Raw genomic sequence first — 27,487 nt, forward strand, 5'->3', positions numbered from 1 at the left:
CTGCAATAAAATCAGCCAAAGTATCTGAGATCAGTAGAGATCAAACATGCATACACTGCTATAATTACAGTATAGGCTGCCTTTTGTTGTCTTAATGCACCTATGCAATAATCTTCTTAAGTTATTTCATATAATCAGGAAAGTGCAGCATTGTAGTCACACCTTGTATGTTCTGAATAAATATGAATAGATTATCTGAGAAAAACAGCCTATTTTAGAATATACTTGAAAAATTACTTCGAATGAATGAATGAATGAATGAATGAATGAATGAATGAATGAATGAATGAATGAATTTATTTGGCACACACACAAATCCGAAAGAACAGAAACATACCAATAATATGAATGTTATATAAACAAGCCTGTGAGTCCGAAAGGGTGTGGGCAGAAGCAAAGCTTATCAACGCCCACCCCTGCTAGAATGAGTCCAACAATTATAACAGTCATAACAACATATACACAAATTCACAACACACTACATATCAACACAGGCATACACTTCAATATTCAATTACATTTCAATTCATGTATAAGTATGTTATGTATAAAGCGCTAAATCACAACAAACCTGGCCCAAGTCACTCCATATTAACACTGCTGACCCCCAGAGCAAGCACTAGGCAACTGTGGTGAGGAAAAACTCCCTCTTAGGAAGAAACCTCAAGCAGACCAGGCTCTAGGGGGTGACCCTCTGCTTGGGCCGTGCATATATACCTGTATACGTACATACATACACACACATTATATACATATATACACTTATACACACACATATACACACTCACATATATACCTCTATACATACCACTAACTCATAAATAATATACACTACATATATATACACATAATACATTTTCTACCTACACATACATATACATACCCCTACACATCTATACTACACGCACACATATACATACATACACACACACATGTATACATATATACACATACATACTACATATATGCATATACATATATACACACACATATACACGTACATATACATACATATTGACTGATTGATCATTTATTTTGAGTTTTACAAAATAAGCATTTCTTTGACATCTACATTTACCCACATTGGGTGAAAGAACAGGAGATACAAACATACACGCATACATACCCGCGCACTTAACCCGAAAAGGGGTGGGATGAAGACAAACTTATTTTAATCCCACCCCCAAATACCCATACGTTATTACGACTACCGAGTGTGACCAATATTCCTTTTTTATTACTATGTAATTGATATCATATATAGTGATGAGTATCTATAATATAATAATAATGATGATGATGATAAAAACAATTCCCACCATAATAGACAGTAATAATGACAATAATATTGTCAATCAAATTTTTTTTTTCTATTATTATTATTACTACCATTTTTTTAATTGCTATTGATATTGCTGGTGTCATTCCTTAAGCCATTTTCATATGTCAATAAATTCCCCACATTTACTCAGAAAATTACTATTTAGAAGGTCTATTCTTGTGTGTGTCGATGGTAATTCTGTCTCTCTCTCTCTCTCTCTCTCTCTCTCTCTCTCTCTCTATATATATATATATATATATATACACATCATACATGCGAACATGCATACACAAAATACACACATACATCACCTATACACACATGTATACACATAATACATATACATATATACAATTATGCTACATTCATTTTATTTTATTAATTTAATTACCTTAACGTTTTTATGAATTTATCATTATTATTATTATTATTATTATTATTATTATTATTATTATTTATTTTTTTTTATTTTCTTTTTTTTCCCCTTCCCCTCCTTCTCCATTTGTCATGTGTGTGGTGCATTAAAAGATGCAAAGTATTTTGTAAACCTGCTGCCAGAGAGGGGTCGCCCCCTGACACAGGTCCACCCTTTGCTGAATGTCCTAGGCTCTGCATTAAAAGACAAGGTTTTGGAGTCTGCTGGCAGAAGGGGGAGACCTTTGAGCAACAGACGTATATATATACGTACATACATACATACACACACATACATACATACATACACACACGCATACACATATATATATATACGCATACATATATACATACATACATATACATGTTTCCCCCTCTCTCTAAGTTATTACCATCATCACCATACTTCTATTTGACTAGCATTTCAACTACAGGATCATGATGTATAAAAATAATACTTTTGACCATGGTTACGACACCGGCAATAACAGGTATTATGCAAATATGTTAACATCTATTATATTAACAAACATATAGTAAGATTTTATTATCATTATTATCATTTTTTTTTATAATATAGTTTACAATTATGGCTATGATATATATAATTAAATGATGTACAGGATAATTCCAGGTATTTTATGAAAGTTTGTGTGTCCTAGCGAGACCCCTTTATGCTGACAAGGCAAAAAAGCAAAGGTAAATTAACTAGAAATAAATTAAAAAGACGTGACGATCACACACCTCTCTCCTCATCATGTATTTCAACAGAACCATTTCTTTGTATCTTTTTTTGAATTGATGGATGTTAGGACATCGCTTGAGCTGAGGTGCCAAACTATTCCACAGCTTAATGCCACACACGGACACACAGAAACTTTCATGGTAGTCTCACTGCCTTGACTTTAAAGTTACCACATCCCCTCAAGTTATAGCTTCCTTCTCTCTTGGTGAAGAGACTCAGAATATTACTGGGTAATGAGTTTTTACTGGCTTTATATAATAATTGTGCAGTGTGAAAATTAACCAGATCTAGCATTTTCAACAATTTGGATTGCAAAAATAGACTATTTGTGTGATCAAGATATCCTACCTTATAGATGATTATGATTCTTATTGCCCGCTTTTGTTTTTGTCAAGTGATCATTCAAATAAACATTCGTACCTTTCAATTTTCTTCCTTGCCTCAACAATGTGACCTTATCCTTTCTGTTGAGAAACTTCATGATAAGCACAGGAGCAGCGCCTTTCTTCGTAGGGAGAGGGTGACAAGCTTCAAGACAATTTACGTCCAAATCAATGTCCCTGGACGCCAGGAACGCGGCGACCTGTTGTTCCGCAGAGCTCTCCTCCATCTCGCCAGGTTCGAGATCACTGCCCCGCGGCCACTGCGTGGGCATATCAGTAGGGTTTAATCTTTAAACCAGTCACACACCACAATCGTTAATCCTTGAGTACTGCTCCAAGTCCTCAACTCTCTTCTCGAGAGCCTCAATCCTCTTGTCCTTGTCCTCTAATAAGGCTTGTAGTCACGCGACTTCCTCCACTAGCTTGAGTATCTTGTCCTGCTTATTCTTTATGTCAGCTACGTCCAGTGACACTAACTCAAGCGCCTTTTTTAACCTCCTCCGACTCCTCCACCACCGAGCTTTTCTTTGGTCCCATTTTGTAGTGATTTCGTCTTCGGCAACTTCAACAATATGCAGAAGTTGACATCAAAAGCAAGCTGTCAAATGGCCTGTGAGTCAAGCTTTTCATATCCAGGTATGAAAGAAACTCCTGAAAATAAACTCCTTCATCTAAATATAAGTGAAGAAAGAAAACAGCAATAAAAATATGATACTTCTTTTAAGTAGTTCTTTATATCCATTTGATCTGCAGAATTTATATACCAATTGTTCTTTTTTTGGATTAATATAGTTACATTGCCCAGTACAAATGCCAGCACAGGGTACACAGCGGGGGAGCTCAGGCACAAACAATAAAGTTGTGCTTATATTATTGGGGTAAAATGTATTTTCAATGTGCTTTCTGTTCCCATTGTTCATGAATTGTGATGACCTTTGTGAACCCAAACAATGACTGTAGGGCAGTGACTGCATTCAAAACGGATGAGTTACAAACTGTTGTGCAGCTTTTTCACAAGATCACAGCTTCAAGCTTCAGATGTAGCTGCCAGATTGTTAAGAAAACTAAATTTTAAAGTGAGTTTGGTTTGCTTTTATTGCTTTTGTTTTTCCTCTTGCTGGGGTTTCCATTTGGGTTTGTCTGTCCTTTTCTCTCTTGTCTGTCTCTGCTGGGCGTTTCCCTCTCTCTCTGGTCACGCCCTCTTTCTGGGCATGCACACCTATTCCCAATCAGCACCTCATCACCTGGGTGTGTTTAAGCTCCTCATTTTTACTCGTTCCTTTGCCAGATTGATGTGCCTAGTGCCTTCTCTCCAGCTCTGTTTTGTATTCTCGACCTGCTTGCCTCTCGTGTGTTCCGATTACCTGCCTGTATCCCCAACCACACCTTTGCCTGATATTTTTGGTATTGTTACTCTTGTTGGAATGCCTTACTGTGTAATGGACCCTGTTTATTGCAACAGTAAACTGCTTTTACCTACAGAGCTTGTTGTCAGAGTCCTGCATTTGCATCCAGCCTAACCAGTTACCCAGACCTGATAGTAAGGGTTAGGGTTAGGGTTAGAGTTAAATGTTAATCCCTTTGATGTGCATGCGTACTGGAGCAAAACTGAAACTCCCTGTTGCAGAAAATTTCTGATTTTAGTGTTCTATAAATGGTGACACACAGCATACACAATTTTGAACAGTTCACAATGTCTTCTGTTTCATGGAAACTAAGTACACTCAGAAACAGTGTTCAAAACATGGCCATTTGGCATTTCTATCATCACTGGCGTTTGAAAGATTTCAAACATTTTGTGTTCAGAGTTACCATTCACTAATTTGCAGTATAGATGAAAAGTATTGCTGCTGTTCTAAAATTCTCTCGCCATTCTCTCATTTCTATACCTGTTCTTATGATTCATCAGTATTTTAGATTTAATTTCCACCAAATAACCCTTAATTGGAAAAAAAATGGGTATACAAAATGAATAAATTTCCACCAAAATTAGTCCAAAAGAGGCTTGTCTTTACAAACATAACTGCAAAATGATTGCTCAAATACAACAGGTGTGAACCACAGTATCCTAAATCCAAATCATGGAGTATCACATTGAAAAATATAAATATAGCTTGCATACAGCACGACACACAATACCCCAAACTTGGAATATGCCAGGTTATTATATGATTGTGATGCTACGCATGCTCTGATTGGCTGATTTCTGGTTCATTATGTTTCCATATCCTACCGGTTCCCATGGCAATTGGTCCAAAAGGTGTATCCATTCGTTACAAATCAGAAAGCTAAAAACACAATTAGAAAACCAAGTTGGACATGAACATACTCCATAAATATCTAAACAGCATCAGAAAAAGCAGACATATTGAAAGCTTACCAGCTAATGACTGACTGGACCATCTGTTAGCAAGTTCTTCATGGAAGTGAAGTGAACAGGTCTCCGACTATGAGCCCATAGCCCATAAGCCATAGCCATATAATAAACAAATTATTAACCTCGCTTGCTTGGTCTGTACGGAATTAGCATTATCAGTCCATACTTACACCTCAGTCTGATATTTTTCTGTACAGACCTCGCACTCAGTTAATAATCCTTTAATATATAATAAGGGCCACACTGGGAATACAATAGCATGTATTAATCCACACAAAGTCAGAACATCCCATGCTTCATTATGATTTGAGTAGATCACACTGATTTAAATTTATGATTGCATTTCCCAATATGACTGATCACTTGAACAGCTAGCATCAGTCATGGGTGTTTTCTTAGAAACCTGGAGCAATATAGATAAAATAATTGTGTCCTCACCAGAGAGCTGGTATAGCTTGGATCTGATGTGTCCTCTTGTAGGTAGCGGGAAAGGCCAAAGTCAGACACTTTACACACCAAGTTGCTGTTGACCAGAATGTTGCGAGCAGCCAGATCACGATGGACATAGTTCATTTCTGAGAGGTACTTCATCCCAGCTGAGATTCCACGCATCATCCCCACCAACTGGATCACTGTGAACTGACCATCGTTTTGCTGCAGGACACATAGGACAACAAATGAAGTGGTTATTTAGATATTATCTATAGCATAAATGTGCATAGCTGGAGGACAGAAAGATTTCAGCAAATACTAATATTACAGCTTTTAAATGATAATGAAGTAATTAAGTTCTTCACTGAGTCACAGATACTCTGTTGACTGATTTTATCTCTATACCTCTGAGACTGAAACTAAAAAATCAAGGCTCAAATGCAGCTATTTAAAGACAACAGTTTAAAATGAGATGCTCAATTTAGCAATGTCAACGCAAAACAAAGGACTTCTACAAACTGCATCCTTTTTGCTTTTTTTTCTGACAACAGCCAGCCTTGTAGTCTTCAGAAGTGAAGTTAGTATCACATATGCCCAGTGGGATCCTCCTCTAAAATTAGAAAAAAAAAAAAAACCTGCAATATATCACTATTACAGCCAGAGGGGTCGCACAACAGCAGTGTGGTTACAAGATGTGTTATCAAAACCTAGAAAGTACACCGAGTAAAATGACAAACAGCCTGCTTTGTTTATCTACATGAGCTCAGGTGTACAATTTCATTCCTGCCTTTTATTTCAACTCACTTTAGATGGTTTTACCATTTTAAGAATTGACACCCCGAGCCATTGTCTTGCTGTTTAAATCCTCTTAATGTTCAGAGGACGCGTACGTGTGTGTGATAAGCAAAATGGATTCCTGCAGCCCATCTTGTTCACAGCAGTTGTTGGGGCATTGTTTTCACTATAGCAAGCATGCATCCGTCTCTATAAGTAACATCTGCACATGTTGCCCCCATCCCAGTGCGAAAGCTCTCAAGAGCAAGCTTTGAACCTTGAAATACGGTAACAAATAAGAGGGTAAGGGGGATCGATGGAAACACAAGTCGGATGTGGCGGTTAGCAAAGCCAACTTCAAAGAGCCCCTTTAATCCCACCTGAGATCAAAGTGGAAGAGAACACCAATCCAAGATATGGAAGCAGGAAAAACAACATGGTGAATATTGATTGAGCTCTATGTCCTCTCAATCCTGACTGAAAAAAAATAGTGATGAGTTCTTTAATAGCTCCAGGCATAAATAGTAAAATTAAAGGCTAATCAGGGCAGCAAGTGTGGAAATTCTCAAATTAAGAATGACTAAATCATGTTCATTGTTGTGAAACATAATACTCGCAAGCAGTGAATACGATCAGAAAATGCTGGCTGAATGAGGAAATCACTGACTAAGAGCAATTAGTTAGCTCAGCAAGATGAGGAGTTGCACTGGATTTAATATCCAGTCGCACTACCTGTCTGTGTCATTGGACAAGACCCTTTATCTGCACTTTCAGAGCCCACCCAATTGTAAGTGGGTACTGGCCTTGGCAGGGGGAAGTGACCTGCATCAGACTAGTGCCCAGTCCTGGGGCAGTTGTAGACTGTCACCCCCTTTATGCTGCAGAATCAAGGGATAAACACCAGTGTTAGTCATAGCCATGGGAACAGCATTTGGGTTGGGAGTGCTATAGTGGGGTGTAGCGCTAAGCTGAAAAGAACAGATCCCAAAAGGCTGCACTCAATATTTAAATGACACAAAGTTTACAATATTTAATTTAAGACCCCTGCACTGTGACAGAGCACATACATTGGGTGTATGCACATACTGTACATAAATCAATAGATGCTAGAAACAAGAGTCATCAGGAGATGAAATATCCCCCCACCCCCAAGGGTGGCAATGGCAATATGTTGAATATCTCGCTGTGGCCTTGAAATGTACCCCAAGGTCTCTGTAACTGACGGGTGTCAGTGGATCACTACACCCTTATGCCAAATATGAATGAAATTGGTCAACTGGTTCTTGAGATATCGCGCTAACAAACAAATGGACAGGTGGAGAGATGGATGGATGGATGGATGGACAGATGGACATGCTAATAGACATATCCCCCCATATTTCATACCAGGGAATAAAAAAGCAAGGAACTGTTGCAACTAATGTTGCCAGATTCTGTTATTGGCTATAGCATCAAAGAATACTTATTCACAATTGCTTATTATTTGTAAATACTTCATCAAACATTACATTTCTGTGTAAATGACAACAGGGAAACAATTTGAAATGCTTTAATGACCCCCCAGCTCCACCATGTCCCACAGCTATGGTGGCAGCAGGTTTCATTGCTTATATAGGACATACTTCTGCTTGTTTGACTAAAAGAAACAAGGTCTCTTCTTAAATGTTACCTTTATCTTGTGATGTAGTAAGTGTATCAAAATTTCTAAAAATTCTACTGTATTTCCTAGGATGTCCCCCAAAATCATGACTTAACACATACGTATTTTCATCAGGTCTTAAGTAAATTATTAAACAAATCTAAATTTCCTGCATTATATATATATATATATATATATATATTATATATATATATATATATATATATATATATATATATATTATATATATGTATATATATATATATATATATATATATATCTGCCAAAAATTCCAATGTTCCACTGCTAATTATGAGTCGTGTGACATGCACTAAACAAGTGTTATTATTCCAAGGCACACAAATTCTACTACGCCATACTCCCATGTTCTATAGTACTGTGAAAGTCAATTGATTTGTTTCAATAATCCTACTTAAAAAAAAAAGTAAAATAAAAATAAATACAGTTATCCAACACAGGGCAATATTTCTTGACCAAAACCACTCACCCTGAGGAATGAATCAAGAGCTCCATTTTCCATAAATTCTGTGACGATCATGACTGGACGGCTCTTTGTGACCACCCCTTCCAGACGGATGATATTTGGGTGGTCAAACTGCCCCATGATTGATGCCTCAGACAGGAAGTCACATCTCTGCTTATCCACATAGCCCGCCTTCAGGGTCTTGATGGCAACATAAATTTCTCTCTTTCCAGGCAGCTTCAATCGTCCTTTGTACACCTCGCCAAACTCACCTATTGTGGAATTAAAAAGAGGCACAGAGTGACTGCTCTGTCAAAATGAAAAAGTGACGGGGCTTTGAAATAAGGCTGAATTTTAGATTAATCCACATGATTCTCCAGAAGCTGAGTGCTGCTGATTAGATGTTTGTTTGTCTATATGTGATGCTGCAACTGACCACACCTCCTTAATTTGAATAAGGAGGTGTAAGAAATGAATGCTTATTAGGCATAGCCATACTATAATCTAGATTAAAGTATATCAGAGTGGTATGTGTCCTTCCCTTTAACCCTCTGGTGTCAAGGGGAATTTGCTAGATTTTACCATACTTTCAGTATTCCCATGTTAAAGTACTTTTTTTTAGTATAATGTCCATGTGTTGCACATCAAAATGTTAATAACAACCTCAACACACAGAATGTGTGTCACATATTTGTGTAGAATACTGTATATAGAAATAGTTTTGCTTTAAGTCGAATAATAATAAAATTATAAATTTATTTGGAGAAAATGCATGCAAATCTTTTCTGAAAATGCATCTTTATTCATGTGGATAATCTGTTTGTTTGGGTGCTTCTAAGGGGTTCACCAAAGTCTTTGTCCCGCAAACGTAGTGTCCTATATGAGAAGAACTGTATATCAATGTAAATACATGTAAAATTAAATCACTCACCATTTCAAGTCAGCTGTTTCTATCTTTACACAGAAATATTTATAAATATTTGTCATTGGATGGAAAGTGGAAAGCTCACAAAAAAATGTTAATTTGCTTTATTGGGGGAGCATGCTTGTAGATTGTGGCAAAAGAAAATAGCCCATCCACATGATTTTTATGGCAGTATGTGTTGTCTGTGGCACTAAATAAAAGGTAATAAGTGTTTTCAAGATGACATGACCAGTTTGTAGCACTGTGAATGAGTCTGTCTCATGAACAGAGCAAAGGTGTGCTCTAAATGAGCCTGCTGAAGAGGTAGGCAGAGAGAAAGCATTTGAGAGAGGCCCATGTGACATTCTCTGGGCTCTGCGATTGGTTGTGTGGCAAAGATGGTCTAGAAAAAGAATTTAAACTAGTGGTGATACTCTGTCGTTTCAGGAAGCAAGTGGACTGACGTCTCTCTGACATTCTGTCACTGAATTATTAATAGAAACATGACAAAAACAGAATTGGATGCACAGGTGCATCCATTGACCTCAGAGGGTTAAACTGAAGATTTCTGGCAATTTATGGATGAACGAGAACCTGTCAGAGTGCAAAGCAGACAGCAGCCACCAATGCTCCCTGAGGTGAAGAAGGGAAGCGGCAAGGTCAGGGTTTGCATTTTTCAATGTGTTTACTATTGTTTCACTGCCTAAGTGCACCTGAATGAGGTAATCAGGTTGTGGCAGAGTAGGGACAGATGGAAAATTTGTAGGTTAGGTGGGGCCTGAGGACCAGAGTTGGATGCAGCTTTCTAGTGATGGTAAAATATCAACATATTAGCTCTACATCCAGCCACACCTCATTTTTAGACCAACACACCTACATGAGCATAAGTGGTGACCTAATTCTGAGGATGTGGGAGATAGGTCTAAAAATGACAAATGTGTCAGGTGGGAACTAGCAGTGACACTTGCACTGCTTTGCACCAGATATAAGATCAGGCACACTGTTTTACTGAAGGTATTCAGAATGAAACATAAGGGATAACATGACTGAAGGCTTGTGGAAGATGCTGAAATTAGATAAAGTTATATGAGAAACCAAAATTAAGCATTTAGGACATGAGACCAAACACTGCTTTTGGCATAAACCTCACATTGGACAGCATCACACACACACACACACACACACACCAACTCGACCGTGAACCCTGCCAGTGGAAGTATTGTTTTGTGGGGATGATTAACTACTGCAGATACAAGGAGGTTTGTTAGAATACAGGATAACAACAAAGCAAGAAAATACTGGAAATAATTTTTTTGCAGTTTGCAATAAATCTGCAGTGTCAATAAATTATGCTGCCATTATTTTATGTCATATTGTTCTTTAATTGAGATCATGTAGATACATTTAGATTTTGCAAGAGCACTGAATCAAGAATGTAGATTGTGTTTATGCTTTTTAATTGATGCCATAAAACACTGAAAACACAAAACAGCCCAAGGGGATGAATCGGTATTGCAAATGTTAAGTGATCCTTTAGTATTGCTCCACTAAGATATCTTGGAGAGTGTGCCTCTTCTGTCTAAAACAGTCTGCAATCATAAAACAGATTCCTATTCCCAATCAAAGAATAACAGCCAAGTAAAATCGTGTAAATATATGGAAGAAGTCTGATTAATTATCACCACCTTGGTGTCCAGCAGAGCAGGAAAATCAACCCAAAACAGAAATCTTTAATTATTAAGCCCCTCTGCATCATTACCCTGAGTCTATCTCCATCAATCCACACACCAAGCTTGCTGAGTAGGCCAGTCCAAAAGAGCTAGTCTGGGCCCGGTCTAATTACCAGATGTATTTTAGACTCTGCATGAACCAAGACAGATGGTATCAGCATGCACTCTCTGCTGCAAATAAGGTGCAAAAGGACACTTGATAAATATCAGCAATCACTGTTTCCCAAATGTACCTCAAAGCGATGAGCCACTTTTTACCTGTTTATCATTGTAACAGACATTTTAAAAATGCACCTTTATATTTTTTATTCTTTATGTAAGGAAAAAGAAAAGAGCTGACGCAAGGAAGAACATATTAGACCCACAATAATAGGATCCAAAATAGAGATGCCCAGGGAATCAAGTACAAGGCTTGAATTTGTTGTGTGGGCCGCTGAAGAGGAGGTACTGCTGGCCCACCACCACAAGATGGTGCCCTGCTTGAAGTGCGGGCTTCAAGCACGAGAGGGCGTCGGCTTTGCTGGAGGTGACAGCTGTCATCAATCAACACAAGCTGTCACCCATCACCACCTCTACAAAGACCAGACTGCAACTCCACCTCCTCGCCGAGAAATCAACTACCATTCAGGTAAATTCTCTGCTGACTAACACTGTGTGTGTAATAACTTGAACTTCTATTGCAGCCGTTTTCCTGGAGTGTTGCCTTATCTGGAGGATTGGCGTTTGGTGTGACAGCGACGGCTTCGCCTCACACCCCAACTCAGATAAGTGGTTGACCAGGAGCTGCACGAGTGTGTGTGATTGGAGGTGGAGGTTTTCCCTCCTTTACTTAATACAGACTGTGGGATTACTGAGTGTGCGAACTCACACTCATCTGGACTGTCTCTGTTCTCTGCCAGCAGTACCGGGTCTGACTGCTGAAGACAGTGGCCACCTGGGGCGCAGGGCTTGGCGGCTCCGGTGTTCTTCAGCTCCGTTGGTGGTGGAAGCTGTGTGGGGATCCAGCTCTTCTCTCTCCAGGCGTCTTCTATCGTCGAGCCTGCCCACACGTCACCTGGTGTATGATTGACAGTCCACCATATTGTTATTGTCTGTACGTTGTTGTGCGATTCACAACATTAAATTGTTACGTTTTGGCTTATCCATTGTCCGTTCATTAACGCCCCCTGTTGTGGGTCCGTGTCACGTCACTTTCACAACAGAATTATTTCAAAAGCCATTAGTTCCCTGGGTAGCTGGCCTATATGCTGCTAGAACACTTGATATGGACCCTTGATATGTTCCTATCAGATGTGGCTGCCTAAAATGGCTGTGGTTTGTGACCTTGAACAGGATCATGGAACCTGGGTCTCATTCACACATGTGCACACAGACACACAAACATATACACACATCAACTGTACCTGCACCAATGACCTCCTCAATCTTGACAGTGGAGATGTCGATCTCCTTGGCAAACTCATGGACAGCTTCATTAGGATCTTCATAGGTAAAGGGGTCAATGTAGATCTTCATCCCAGGGGAGCCTGAGAAGTGGGTCGGGCAGCCCAGTGGGGAGGGGCAGTTAGACATGTCGGCTCGCAAAGAGAGTTCTAGAACAACCAAAGTGTTCAGTGAGTGTTGCAGAAGAAGAAAGTGTTTTTGTGTGTTTATTAACTATTCTTTGGTTTATGTATTGTGATGATGGTTGATGAATACAGATGTCCAACACTTAGTTAGTACATTGAGCTGTGACACATCATTACATCAGTCAAGGCTTTAGACCAATTCAAAGAATGAAAACAAAAATCAGAAACAATTGCTGCCCAGAAATCAAATGTCTCCAAATAGCAAAGAGAAATTTACCTTCAATTAAATTAAAATGCGGTGTGGCAATCCTAATTCCAACTAAAAGAGGTAAATATGGTGCTATAGTATGCTATAAATGGATACATTGATGCTGTGAGGAGCAAAATTTACTGACGTGAAATGGGTAGGTGTATAAAGCTTTTGCTTCTACCGACAACCTTTCAGTTACTTAGGTTAACTAAAAAATCAGTTTTGTTTTATTTTGTACTGAAAAGCTATTCTCTTTTTTCTTTGTGCCAAAACATTTATGAATGAATGAATGTTTAATTCATTCATTCATTCATTCATAAAGGTTAAGGTGTAGTCATCCATTGGCAAGAGATGAACAAGTACAGGACAAAATGGTAAACAAATGTACAACATTGGGGAAGCTGTCCGTCTGATGTCCACTCAAATTTTGAGCATGCACAAAACTTTCAGATTGACTCGCTGGACATCAGCTGTCAACAGCTGAAAAGGAACACATTTAAGGAGTGAGAAAAGGATTTGTACAGAATGAAAATGGACACAAACGAATATCAAAATTTCATGTCAGTTATTCATACATTTCCTCAGTCTGTCACAGCGTGACAGACTTTCTAAATGTTGGTCTTAGACATCAGCTTCATCAGTATTTGATGGACAGGCTAAAGTAAAGAGAAACCATGTTGGAAACAGTTAGCTAGCTCCAGTTACGCTAAACAATGTGCCCAGCATAGTCTAGCTTGATAACTGCTGCAATAACAGTAGATTGTACATTCCAATATAGACTATGTTTTTATCATATCTGAAAGATACATTTTGTTATGTCATACAGCATTACATGGAACATTATTTACCAGTATTTCATTTGGTTCCAACCAGTTGAATAATTGCAAACTGCAACCCAAAACTGCAAAGATTAAAATAATGATTCTGCTTGAAATGAACTTATTGCAAGAAAAAAATATTCTGGTTTGAAGCACTATCATCATAAAAGTGCTTTACAGTGGGTAAATAATGACAAGACTGTGAGCTTTCTGGTATTTCTCAGAGACACGCAAGAACTCTATAGCATGTACATGATTATTAGTGTATGTCTGATCAGCAACAGATACGAGGTCTGTGAGAAAAGTATCGTACCTTTTTATTTTTTAAAAAACTATATGGATTTGATTCATATGTTTTTACGTCAGCCAAGCTTGAACCTTTCGAGTTGGAAGTTGGAACATGCCCAGCTCTCCACAATTTCTTTTATACTCACTCGACTGGTAAGCACTGAAAGATGAGATAGACATGTCCCAACTTGTGCTCTGGCACTCCGAAACCGAGGTGTTCCTTTGTCTCGCTTCATCAGCGAATCAGTCATGACGCGTGAAGCCTCCGCGGGGCTTTCCATGACAAAATCTCTTCTTAAAAGTGAAATCTGCCGGTAAATGGCTGATGTCCAGCTCTTGTGATAACCAGAGAAATTGCACACGACGGTCCCAGCTCCACACAGCCATCCGTTTAGAAATGATGTGGTGGTTTCTGCCTCTCGATGGCGGCTCGGAGCATGGCGCGCCGTGCGCCATTGTGGGGCGTCCTTAAAGCTGTAGTAACACTCTTTATTCTCTGTGAAGCCCGTAAAATTTTCACCGAAAGCCAGATAAATTTTTCGAATGGTTTCCAGCTGCCTATCTCTAACAGTTTCTGAAAAAATTCTGATGGAAAAAGAACCCAAATCATTCCGCAATTTCCTGACAATGAAACAACGACGAGAGGGGTGGACCAGTGCTCACTCAAAGCCTGCCCACAGGCGAATGACGCAACCGACAGGCGTGGAAAAACTCACGCATGCGCACGAAGGTTCAAGCTTGGCTGATGTAAAAACATATGAATCAAATCCATATAGTTTTTGAAAAAAAATAAAAAGGTCCGTTACTTTTCTCACCTCGTATTTAGTCACATGGCCTTTGCTGTGCACAGCAAAGAAAAATGGTGGTTTGATGATTCAGTATTTGGAAGGAGAAAGCTTACAAGAAAAGCAGATAAAGGGATAAAGCAGGGGATTGGGTATGGAAAAAGAAATGTGGAGAGTATTTATTTATATATTTTCTGGCACCCTCTAGCAGTCCGTGCTCTTTGATAGTAGAGAACCAATTTCCCTGCAGCTGTTCTCTATAGGAACTCATAAAGTGATAAAACTGCTGCACCATCAACTAGCTCTTTATGTTGTTCTGCAATAGTTGAACTCAGTTCACAGACTGGCGATGGTTGCAACCACAGGACAAATTTTCTGTGCCAACAGGCCGGGGAAAGGGTACAACTTGTAAAAAATGCATGTCAACATATTCAATACATGCTGCTGGCAGACAGACATTACAGCAGGCGCACAGATGTCAAATCATCTTTTCTACATTGACACCCTGGGACAGTCCACATTCTCAGAGCTGTTTAGTCAAAAACTTGGCGACCATGATTGGAATAAGCCCATCTCAATCAAATCAATTTGAGCATGCTCATTTGCATGAGCCACATAAAGCGAGGGAGGGCCTCAGGGGAATTGAGGTTAGGATGAGGTCTGGTCTTGGAGGGATCAAGGTGCCTCACCTCACTCTTGACTAGAAGCTAATTCTAGTTACCACCATAATTGCCTTGAACCCTGTCTGTGTGAGTGTAATTGCTCATTAGACATTCCATACAGATTGGATTGAAGTTAATCCGTCAGAGAATTTACAGCTTTGTATTCCATAAAGTCATTCAATTTCCCAGCAGCTGCCTCTCCAGCACCACTGGGTCGATCGCAAACATGAATAAACAAAGTCCCTATCGGTTCAACTCTAACAGCTTCGTACACATCAGGGGCATTTCTAAAACTGGAAAAGAAAGTTGCTGGAACCAGTTATTAAAATGTAAGTATTTCATTGGATGCAGACCATTACTGGGATTCCCTAAAAATGTTGAACCTCAGTGGTGCCTTTAAAGTGCATATCTCTGGTAAATCAATCAATCAATCAATTTTTTTATATAGCGCCAAATCACAACAAACAGTTGCCCCAAGGCGCTTTATATTGTAAGGCAAGGCCATACAATAATTATGTAAAACCCCAACGGTCAAAACGACCCCCTGTGAGCAAGCACTTGGCTACAGTGGGAAGGAAAAACTCCATTTTAACAGGAAGAAACCTCCAGCAGAACCAGGCTCAGGGAGGGGCAGTCTTCTGCTGGGACTGGTTGGGGCTGAGGGAGAGAACCAGGAAAAAGACATGCTGTCGAGGGGAGCAGAGATCGATCACTAATGATTAAATGCAGAGTGGTGCATACAGAGCAAAAAGAGAAAGAAACAGTGCATCATGGGAACCCCCCAGCAGTCTACGTCTATAGCAGCATAACTAAGGGATGGTTCAGGGTCACCTGATCCACCCTAACTATAAGCTTTAGCAAAAAGGAAAGTTTTAAGCCTAATCTTAAAAGTAGAGAGGGTGTCTGTCTCCCTGATCTGAATTGGGAGCTGGTTCCACAGGAGAGGAGCCTGAAAGCTGAAGGCTCTGCCTCCCATTCTACTCTTACAAACCCTAGAAACTACATGTAAGCCTGCAGTCTGAGAGCGAAGCGCTCTATTGGGGTGATATGGTACTACGAGGTCCCTAAGATAAGATGGGACCTGATTATTCAAAACCTTATAAGTAAGAAGAAGAATTTTAAATTATATTCTAGAATTAATAGGAAGCCAATGAAGAGAGGCCAATATGGGTGAGATATGCTCTCTCCTTCTAGTCCCCGTCAGTACTCTAGCTGCAGCATTTTGAATTAACTGAAGGCTTTTTAGGGAACTTTTAGGACAACCTGATAATAATGAATTACAATAGTCCAGCCTAGAGGAAATAAATGCATGAATTAGTTTTTCAGCATCACTCTGAGACAAGACCTTTCTGATTTTAGAGATATTACGTAAATGCAAAAAAGCAGTCCTACATATTTGTTTAATATGCGCTTTGAATGACATATCCTGATCAAAAATGACTCCAAGATTTCTCACAGTATTACTAGAGGTCAGGGTAATGCCATCCAGAGTAAGGATCTGGTTAGACACCATGTTTCTAAGATTTGTGGGGCCAAGTACAATAACTTCAGTTTTATCTGAGTTTAAAAGCAGGAAATTAGAGGTCATCCATGTCTTTATGTCTGTAAGACAATCCTGCAGTTTAGCTAATTGGTGTGTGTCCTCTGGCTTCACGGATAGATAAAGCTGGGTATCATCTGCGTAACAATGAAAATTTAAGCAATACCGTCTAATAATACTGCCTAAGGGAAGCATGTATAAAGTGAATAAAATTGGTCCTAGCACAGAACCTTGTGGAACTCCATAATTAACTTTAGTCTGTGAAGAAGATTCCCCATTTACATGAACAAATTGTAATCTATTAGACAAATATGATTCAAACCACCGCAGCGCAGTGCCTTTAATACCTATGGCATGCTCTAATCTCTGTAATAAAATTTTATGGTCAACAGTATCAAAAGCAGCACTGAGGTCTAACAGAACAAGCACAGAGATGAGTCCACTGTCCGAGGCCATAAGAAGATCATTTGTAACCTTCACTAATGCTGTTTCTGTACTATGATGAATTCTAAAACCTGACTGAAACTCTTCAAATAGACCATTCCTCTGCAGGATAACATGTCAAATGAGCTGACTATTCTAAATACATACAGAATTGCTAAAGTATTGATGCATTGTGTTTTATTTTGGACCTATACTTTTTTAGCGTGCTCCTGTCAATAAATGAGTCACATTATTTTACTATTACTAACCCTACCCCTCTCTATAACCCTAACCATAACCTAACCCTACCCCTTTTCCCTAACCCTAACCATAACCCCCACCCGAGCCCCCTGCATCAGATTTAATTTCATGCTTGGTTGTTTGAACTATGTAGCCTTTGTTTGTTAACTGGCTTTATTAATATTTACGGACCCATACGAACAGCAGAACGACATGATTAGCTCTTTGCCTCGCAGTTTCAGTCTTCAGTTTCTTCTTCTACACTTCCGTCAAGGCTTTTTGTGCACACGTTACTCACTGCTGTTACTCGTAACAGCAGTGCCCGGTTGCTCGTGTGAGAACTGTCACAAACACATCATGACAGTCGTCTGCTGCAACCATGGCCAAAAGTGGAGGTAGGTCTCCTTTTGAAGGAATACAAGAGTCATAGGGGTGCTCTTGAGTGTTCCATCAATTGGTGGTACATGATAGCCACCATTTTTGGAGGTAAGACACTGAAGTTTTGTTGACTAAAATAAGATCAGCCTCCTCTTTTCCAGGCAATTTTAGTCGGGTAACATGTAACTTTAGCTGACTAAGTGCTTTGTGCAACAGCTAATGGAAAAAAAAGTCAACTAAGTAAGTTTATTTGAATAAACAAGATGAGACTGCTTCATGAAACCGGGCGGTGGTATATCATTTTTAAAAGATAGTGTTGACTGGAGTGAGATATACCCTTGAGTCTTTTCAAGTTGTCACCACCATGCTAACAGTGTGTTGTCTGATGATTTCTCTTATTACAGGCAGTAAATTAAGTGAAAAGCTGCTTCTGATGATTAATTTTCCTGAATAAGGTTCACAGTAACATATTTTTAATATCAAAGAAGAAGCAACTGCAAGGTAAAGACAAAAAAAACAAAACAGTTTTACACATGGTCCTCTGGTTTTGTCTGAAAGTCTCACAAATGTTGCATTTCCAAAATAGATAAGAAAGGGGTGTGTGTGCGCGCACACGCGTGTGTGTGTGTCTTGATGCACAATAAAGAAGTGCAATTTAAAATAACTTTTGAAAGTTAAATCCTGGAGTTGAATTGTGGTCATTTAAAAAGATATAGAGATATATTGTATAAACAGACATGAACAAGTACTGGAATGACATACAGATAGTGTCCAACATTTGGACAAATTTTTAGTAAGTGACAAAGTTGAATAACATTTTTCTCTCTATGTGTCCTCTGTGTGTGAACTGTTCGCGCCAGTGTGTTCAGTGGTTTGACCACAAGTGATTTATTTGGGCTCTTACACGCATATAGACTGTCTGAGTCCCATCAAATGAAAGAAAGCAAACATTTAGGCACATTTAATTGACTTGAAACCTGTATTTAAAAAATGGCAAATGTAATAATTAGTTCAGTAAAATGTATGGCCAGTTGTTACTTTTACAAATGCATAATTCATTTTAGGCAATAAAACTACATAGTCTGTTTTGGGTACTTCTACAAATGTGATGGCTCAATTCATCCTCACTCCCCACTGACAGCCCAGGATTACTAATGCACTTTCTGTAAAACAAGTTCTTTTAGTATTTCCCTTCATGCTCGAGGTTGGCACAGCAGATCTGATATGGAGCTGCATGTTGATTTGGCACAGGTTTTACTCCCAATGTCCACAATGCCACATTTCATTTCATCATTTGCCAAAATGTTCAAGGATGGTCTTGAACCAGGAATACAGTGATCCACCTCATTAGTGGCCCCTCTCATGAGAGGCCACCCCTCAAACGTGGTCAGCAGCCCACTCAAAATCCACTCAACAGTGGCCATTCCATGAAAATTCCAAACCAGATCTTCCCCCAGAAGTTGTGTCAAAACTCTCCTGGGAATGTGAGCTTGCAAAATTACTCCAGTTAACAAAAGAAAAAGAAGAAAAAGAAAAATGGTTCTTGTTGGTGAAACATCTGCATCTTATCTATGATCTGAGTATGTAACAAATGCACCAAATCATTAGTTTTAGTTTTGCACCAACCTTGTCTGCAGAAGATGCATTGCTGCTGCACAGACTCATGGGATTCTACTGTAATGCACAATATAAAATGACATCATTTTTAATTAGGTAGGCCCCCTATCTGGTGTATTTGAAAAATGGAAAAGAAAATTCAATTTATTGACTATAAATCTTAACAAAACCTCTTGGCTATGGCAAACTGCTTAAATTGTTACAGAAGTATGAAGTTGGAATTGGAAATTGGAATGAATGCTGAGTGCAGAGCACTTAACCATGTCATTTTCAGCAATGTCCAGTATTTAACGTCAATTCCTCAGACTGTCCTCCTCATTTACAAAACTATCCTAATGTATTCATAAATCAGCCATACAGCGATAATTCAAATATGCACCATGTTCATCCAGTCACAGAGCATCCAAGTGGATTAGTGGTTAGCATCGTTGCCTTCAATTTCAATTTCAATTTATTTTCATTTATATAGCACCAAATCACAACAGAGTTGCCTCAAGGCGCTTCACACAAGTAAGGTCCAACCCCACTAACCCCCAGAGCAGCAGTGGTAAGGAAAAACTCCCTCTGAGGAAGAAACCTTAAGCAGACCAGACTCAAAGGGGTGACCCTCTGCTTGGGCCATGCTACAGACAAATTACAGAACAATTCACAAAACGAATATACAGGAAATGCTGTTGGTGCACAGGACAGGAGGATCTCCAGCCTTGCAGTGAGAAGGTCCCAAGTTCACTTCTGACCTGTACCTTTCTGTGTGGAGTTTTCATGTTGTCCCTGTTATTGCGTGGGTTCCCTCCAAGTATTCTGATTTTCAGTGATGTCCAAAGACACACAGGTTAGGTGAAGGTGGGGAGGAAGATGGAACACCTGGAGGGAACCCATGTAGAGGGGGGGAGAACATGCTATCTCCACAAAGAAAGGGTGGGAAGCAATCCCACAACCTTGTCTGAATACATAACATTTATATTTTGTTTGAAGACAAATAGTATGGCCCTCTGATGGACTGGTGACTTAACCAGGGTGCAGTAACCACTGGGATAAGCTTCAGCATCCCTGTGGCCCTTAATCGGAATAGGTGGGTATAGAATTTGAGTGAATGAATGACAAACTGTTAGAGAGAAACAGCAGCTTTGGAAACACTCTTCTTATACTGTTCTTTCTTATGGCATTCATAATTTCTTGTAATGCATATTGCTTGCAAATTCAGTGTATACCAGTTATATCTTCTGTGTAACTGTCTACTTTAGGAAATAAGCATTAAGATTTGCAGGACAGTATAGGGCTAAATATATCCCTATTTAATGTCACAGGATACACGCCAATCTATGCTGTGCCACTGTAAATATAATGAGTCCAGTTTATTTCCTAAACACATACTAATTAGCCATTGCTTGATGCCAGCAAACGATTTATCAGACACAAACTGAACCATATTAGCATGGAAATCACAGAGGGGATCTAAAAGTTCCATGGGATTTACGCTTACATTAGCATATAGTGTGAAAGGCTATTTTTCCATTTATTATGTCCTGCCATCTGCCAGTCTTTCTTAAAAATAAATTCTGTTAAGCTAAAATGGTTTGACCTATCTTGTTTACTACAAGGTGTACCACTCCTAAAGTAGACAATGACTCAAAGAAAAAGTTAGTCATCAGTCACATCTTAGCTCTGTGAGTATATACTGGACAAAAGAGTGAAAATTGGAAGTACTTTTGCAGCTTACATTGATTTTTGCCAAGTGTTTGCGTCTGTTGGTTGATATCCTCTGTGGGCCATCCAATTTATAGAATCCTCAGTAAGTTGTGAGAAATCACAGTTGGCCTGTACCAATACAGTGTCACACTCAACTCATCATATTTTCATGGAAAACCCTTGTTGTGACAGAACGTCAATATGCGACAAGTTAGGTATAAAACTTCGCATCAATATTTGATGTACAGAGAAGTATTAATCCTAACCGTATCCTTAATCGTAACCCAAACACAGATAAATGTTCCTTGCTGTGTCGAGAGATGACACAGAAGTTAAGGAGATAGTTTTGTATGTTATCATGAAGAAATGTGGCTACTGTATGTTAACAGGCTCCCCCATGCATCACATATTGACGCTAAGGGGTACTGCTCAAGTGTCACATTGTGAGGAGATGTGATTGAGAATGTATAGCCCATCCATGGGCAGTGTGAGTGTTGTGTTGATGAGGGCTAGTGTCTGACTTCTCCCAGGGAAATCTGGCATTCATCAGGGATATGTTCTGGATCCTACTCTGTTCAACACTTGCATGGAGTGGGTATTGGGTATGATTTTAGAGTCCAGTGACTTAGGTGCCTTTGTTAAGGAGGACAAGTTCACTCAGTCTGACTTTATGATGGGGATCTTTGCTGAATTACTGGATATCCTGATTGTGACACTTAAAAAGCTGAGGGAGGACTTGGGACTTTTGGTTTTTAGTTGGTCTGAATCCAGAGCAGATCCAGCTTTTCAATGCCTACCTGTACTTGGAAATGGGTATGTGTGAGGTGAAAGTGTGAGTCAGATTTACTTATCTCAGCAGTGACACTTTACTATGTAATAACAGGTTTTAGAAAATATCTCGCAACTAACCGTGAGCAAATCAGTTTAAATTGCCTGCTAATCGGTTTCCCAATCGGTCGAATCACCAGATGCTGTAACACCAACAGCAGCTGAAACTACCAAAGTAAATACAAGGTCTGAAAACATTAATGATTTAAGGTCCCACCACACTTAGCAAGAACCAGCACGAATGAAGCCGAATCTGGAAAAAAGGCAAACTTTGAGGCGCGGTTGAGAGGAACAGGCATTCATACAGCCGTGTACAAATTCCATACGACCACATACGAAAACATCAATTCTTCCTCCACATAATCGACTGCACACATTACAGTGTGCATGATCACTTACTTCTGCATCATGTGGTTGCGTTACATGTCGGTTAATCGGCACTGGCCTGGTGTATAATTTTGTATAATGATATAACATACAACTTTAGAGTGCTGATGTAAACATTCAGGTACAGTTTGCTTATTTTTGGAATTGGGATGTCAGTTTGTACCACAAATCGGCAATGGGAAACCAGATTAAGAGTTTTTTCTTGTCAACTGTCAGTAATGGGCAGTGAGCTGTTTTGTTGTAATGCTTCATAATACTGTTTTATGTGTTTCCCATTTCATGGAGTTGTTTTTCTTTTGTCAATGAGAATTATATGGTGGTATTTATTCTTATTTTTTTTGGTTTTGCATGAATAATTGAAAGTGCTTTATAAATATGATGATGATGATGATGTTGACAGCATACATATACATGTTGCCCTTTAAATGACTGATTTTGACAAACTGTCATGAAAACGTTGATCTCGAAGCCTGATGTCATATTAGGCTGGTGGAGATAAAGTGAAATCACAGCCAAAATAGCAGCCAACCTGGTGAAGTCTGGCAACATAGTTTTTTTTTTTTTTTTTTTTGCTGCTGCTTTTGTTGTTTGAGCCAAAACAATCAGCTGAGTGGCATTACGCTGAATACTATAATTAAAAAACTGTCAGTCAAATCTTGAGAGAATGGGGGGGGGGGGGCTATGTTTGATGAGCTTGGGGGGGATTACTTCACTTTCAGTGTGAAAGTTGAAGGAATAAACATGTGAATAGGATCCTTTACCAGCATTTTTACTTCCTCGCCACTCCAAATTGTGTATTTGATGATTATGGCTTCAAGCGTCTCTCATCTTTTGTTTGTTTTCCCACTTATGTTAATTGCATTTGGTTTTCTGCAACATATCCCGTGAGGAAAGTGACTCCTCTGTCCGCGTAGCTTTAATGAGACCCCTGGCTACCGTAGCTGCGACACAAAGTAACCGTGCTGAAATGCTTTGCTGCATCACACTCAAGAAAACTCAATCCCCTTGGGTGAGCCGTGTTTCAGACTGCTGCGTCAACACCACATCAGGCTTTCATTTGACGTAGACGTCATACAAACCCTTTTGTATTTGTTTGGGTCTGTCTATTTGTCCCTCCAGGCTCTCATCTCCTCGTCAGTTAGTTCCAGGGGAAGAGCTTAAACATGATTCAATCACGGCTATCATCCTACGCTGAGAGAAAACTGCCAGTCACACTCAGTCAGCACAGGAAGGTAAATGTCATTTTTGTCCAGAAGCCAGCTGCTAAAAGGTTATCTGCACTTTACCTGACTGCTTATATATTTGTACATTGTGCAACTGCAGTTTCTGTACAATACACAATATATGCGAGATTACATGACAGCAAAGGAGGAAATCAACTTGTCAAAAACATACAAAAGTAACACAAATATCAATTAGTGGATCTGCAGAGTACCAAGAATGTATCCAAAATCATTAATCTTCATCAAATACAGATGTTGATATATAAATAATGTCGGTGATAAATGCAATAGTTTCCAGTCTGTTTTGTTTTGTTTTTATACTAGCTTGGCAGGTCATGTAACTTATACTCCGGTGCCACTTATATAATGAAAAATCACATGCTCATTTTTTTATAATAACAATAACAATAATAATGTTTTATAAAGGGCTATCCTAGGAATCAATGCACTAAATAAAATAAATTCCAACAGTAAAAGTACACTATAGCAGCACAAACAATACCAAAATGAAAGAGCTGATAAAGAAGTAGGTTGTTGCTTTCCAGTGCTGTGGAATAGCAATCCATGCTCATCTGAATGTAATAACATCCAGTACATTGTCCATCTTGTGTTGATTTATCCCTCTTGCTTATTTTTGGAATTTAAAAGCCCTTATAGTACACACCACACGCTGAGGGCTGACTGCATAAATCTACTGCTCACGTCTCTGTTCGTGTCGATATGATTTCTTTTTTGTCCAAACTGCATCATACAACATCCAGCATGTTGTACAATGCACTTTTTTTTTTTTGTCCATCATGCTTATCTTTGGAATGTAAAAGTCTTTATGTTAAGTAACAGCACATGCTGTGGTGTGCACATGTGCTATTGAGTTCCTATATCTTGTTAAACTCATTCCAAGGAAATGCTGCATTTACAAAGTGAGTTCCACATACAGAAAAAAGTGCAATTCATACTCATACACGCATGATATGTAGCATCACAAATATGTCCAGGAATACTACAAGTTCAAAGTTGAATTGTGCAAAAGTACAGCCTCAAACTCATGACTAACCTATATTCCGTACAAAAGAAATATTTTCGTAGTTTTTTTGGAATAAATGAAATGATATGCAGTGTCATGAAAAAATGTTCCAACCACCTGACTTTGTGTAGAATAGAATAGTCTATATTGTCATTGTACCGGGGGGGGGGGGGGGGGGGGCTTACAATGAAATTGGGTGTGCTCCCCAGAGTTACTGTACATCACAAAAAAAGAAAAACAAGGAATCTTATACACCACAAAAATTTTGTTTAAATATGAAATATGTGATATATATATATATATATAGAGAGAGAGAGAGAGAGAGAGAGAGAGAGAGAGAGAGAGAGAGAGAGAGAGAGAGAGAGAGAGAGAGAGGTATATCAATATTATAATAGCCAAGTGGCCTCGTGTGTGTGTGTGTGCACATATGTGTGTATGGCTTTGATCATGCAAAAACCGAGGAGAGCTGACTTTTGCCGTTTGGCATGCTTATGTATGTATTTTGGGTCAAGGATGAACACTGCGTAAAAGGAAAGTTCATAGGACAAATATTTTTGGAGAAATTCAGTTTTAGCTAACCATTGAAATTTTGATATAAAATACAACAATTTGACAATCCTAGAGCTCGGTATTGGGACCAAAGAATTAATCATGCATTTCTTGTGCCATGACTTTTCAATCAGATCATTAAATGGCTTTTAAAGTGTTTCCTGCTGTCTTACAGTAAAGTTGCCAAATAACCAAGAAAAAAAAACTATGAGCAGACATGACACGAATAGATAGCTTCATTGTTGGATAGGACTCACCTCTTCCTGTGCTGTAATGCTGCAGCTTGTCACTGTACACTGCATCCTTGGTATACACCCTTTTCCTGAGGGAGCGATAAATATTGAGAGAAAAAGGGGATGAAAGGAAAGTTTAAAGGAATTCTTATTACTGTTGGCATTGCCTAAACATGACATGGTTAAAAAATGGAATCAGCTGCACAGCAATGGAAAATGCAGTTTATGAAAATGAGCAGATTTTTAATTAGACCTTGACAGTATCTCTGCTTTTCATCCATCTCCTCTGCCTCAACATCAAATGAGCCTGGCCCCTTTTGATGAACAATTACTGTCTCAAAGTTGCACACAGTGCTGCGGAAATTTGACTTTCATACCTCTAAGAGCAGCAAAGATGGGAATGTGGCAGTGTGACAAACTTGCAAGAAAATGAAATTGGTTGGGCTCATTTGAGGAAAGAGAGCACTTTAGTTCTTGAAGGAATTGAATGTTTCATTTCAAATGTATCAAGCTCTTTTCCTGTTTAATCAGACTGATGGCTTCCACTTAATACTGTGTGTGTTGCTTTAAATGGAAAGAAGCCGACTCTGGGTCTGTATGATATAGGTGGTGTGGGGGCGTGTCACAGACTGCTGGAGTCCAGTTTTCTCAATTATACGAGGGCTGTCAATAAAGTAACGGCCCTTTTTATTTTTTTCAAGAACTATATGGATTTCATTCATATGTTTTTACGTCAGACATGCTTGAACCCTGGTGCGCATGCGTGAGTTTTTCCACGCCTGTCGGTGACGTCATTCGCCTGTGAGCACTCCTTGTGGGAGGAGTCATCCAGCCCCTCGTCGGAATTCCTTTGTCTGAGAAGTTGCTGAGAGACTGGCTCTTTGTTTGATCAAAATTTTTTCTAAACCTGTGAGACACATCGAAGTGGACACGGTTCGAAAAATTAAGCTGGTTTTCAGTGAAAATTTTAACGGCTGATGAGAGATTTTGAGGTGATTCTGTCGCTTTAAGGACTTCCCACGGTGCGAGACATCGCTCAGCGCTCTCAGCCGCCGTCGTCAGCCTGTTCAAGCTGAAAACCTCCACATTTCAGGTTCTATTGATCCAGGACGTCGTGAGAGAACAGAGAAGTTTCAGAAGAAGTCGGTTTCAGCATTTTATCCGGATATTCCACTGTTAAAGGAGATTTTTTTAATGAAAGACGTGCGGACGGGTCTGCGCGTCAGGACGCAGCCGCCGCGACGCTCCGCCACAGGAAAAACACCTCTGTTGGAAGCCTTAAGGACAAGTTGGAACATGTCCTGCCTGTTAAACAATTTCTCATATACTCACTCCACTGAAAGCCATCAAAAGCCGCCTGGATTTTACAAATGGTTATCAACACGGAAGTGTTTTTCCTGTGCCGCCGCACCGCGTCGGCTGCGTCCCGCCGTGCGGATCTGTCCGCACGTCTTTCATTAAAAAAAATCTCCTTTAACAGTGGAATATCCGGATAAAATGCTGAAACCGACTTCTTCTGAAACTTCTCTGTTCTCTCACGACGTCCTGGATCAATAGAGCCTGAAATGTGGAGGTTTTCAGCTTGAACAGGCTGACGACGGCGGCTGAGAGCGCTGCGAGACGTCTCGCACCGTGGGAAGTCCTTAAAGCGACAGAATCACCTCAAAATCTCTCATCAGCCGTTAAAATTTTCACTGAAAACCAGCTTAATTTTTCGAACCGTGTCCACTTCGATGTGTCTCACAGGTTTAGAAAAAATTTTGATCAAACAACGCGCCAGTC

The 27,487-nt window shown here is 39.3% G+C and overlaps 1 protein-coding gene across 2 annotated transcripts in view; it reads right to left on the reverse strand.

The window, feature by feature from the left end:
* LOC117521852 (ephrin type-B receptor 1-B) overlaps positions 1-27,487 on the reverse strand; it is a 667,735-nt gene that overhangs the window by 89,238 nt on the left and 551,010 nt on the right. The window contains exons 9-12 of one of the 2 annotated variants that reach the window (XM_034183208.1): positions 25,730-25,794; positions 12,607-12,729; positions 8,594-8,841; positions 5,679-5,894 (exon numbers count right to left, since the gene is read on the reverse strand). In XM_034183208.1, the coding sequence (XP_034039099.1) occupies positions 5,679-5,894; positions 8,594-8,841; positions 12,607-12,729; positions 25,730-25,794 (652 nt within the window). Of the gene's footprint in view, positions 1-5,678; positions 5,895-8,593; positions 8,842-12,606; positions 12,796-25,729; positions 25,795-27,487 lie in introns of both variants that reach the window. The other variant, XM_034183207.1, reaches the window with a different exon arrangement.

The sequence above is a fragment of the Thalassophryne amazonica genome, chromosome 12 (genome assembly GCF_902500255.1).
Source record: "Thalassophryne amazonica chromosome 12, fThaAma1.1, whole genome shotgun sequence".
In the NCBI taxonomy this organism is placed as follows: Eukaryota; Metazoa; Chordata; class Actinopteri; order Batrachoidiformes; family Batrachoididae; genus Thalassophryne; species Thalassophryne amazonica.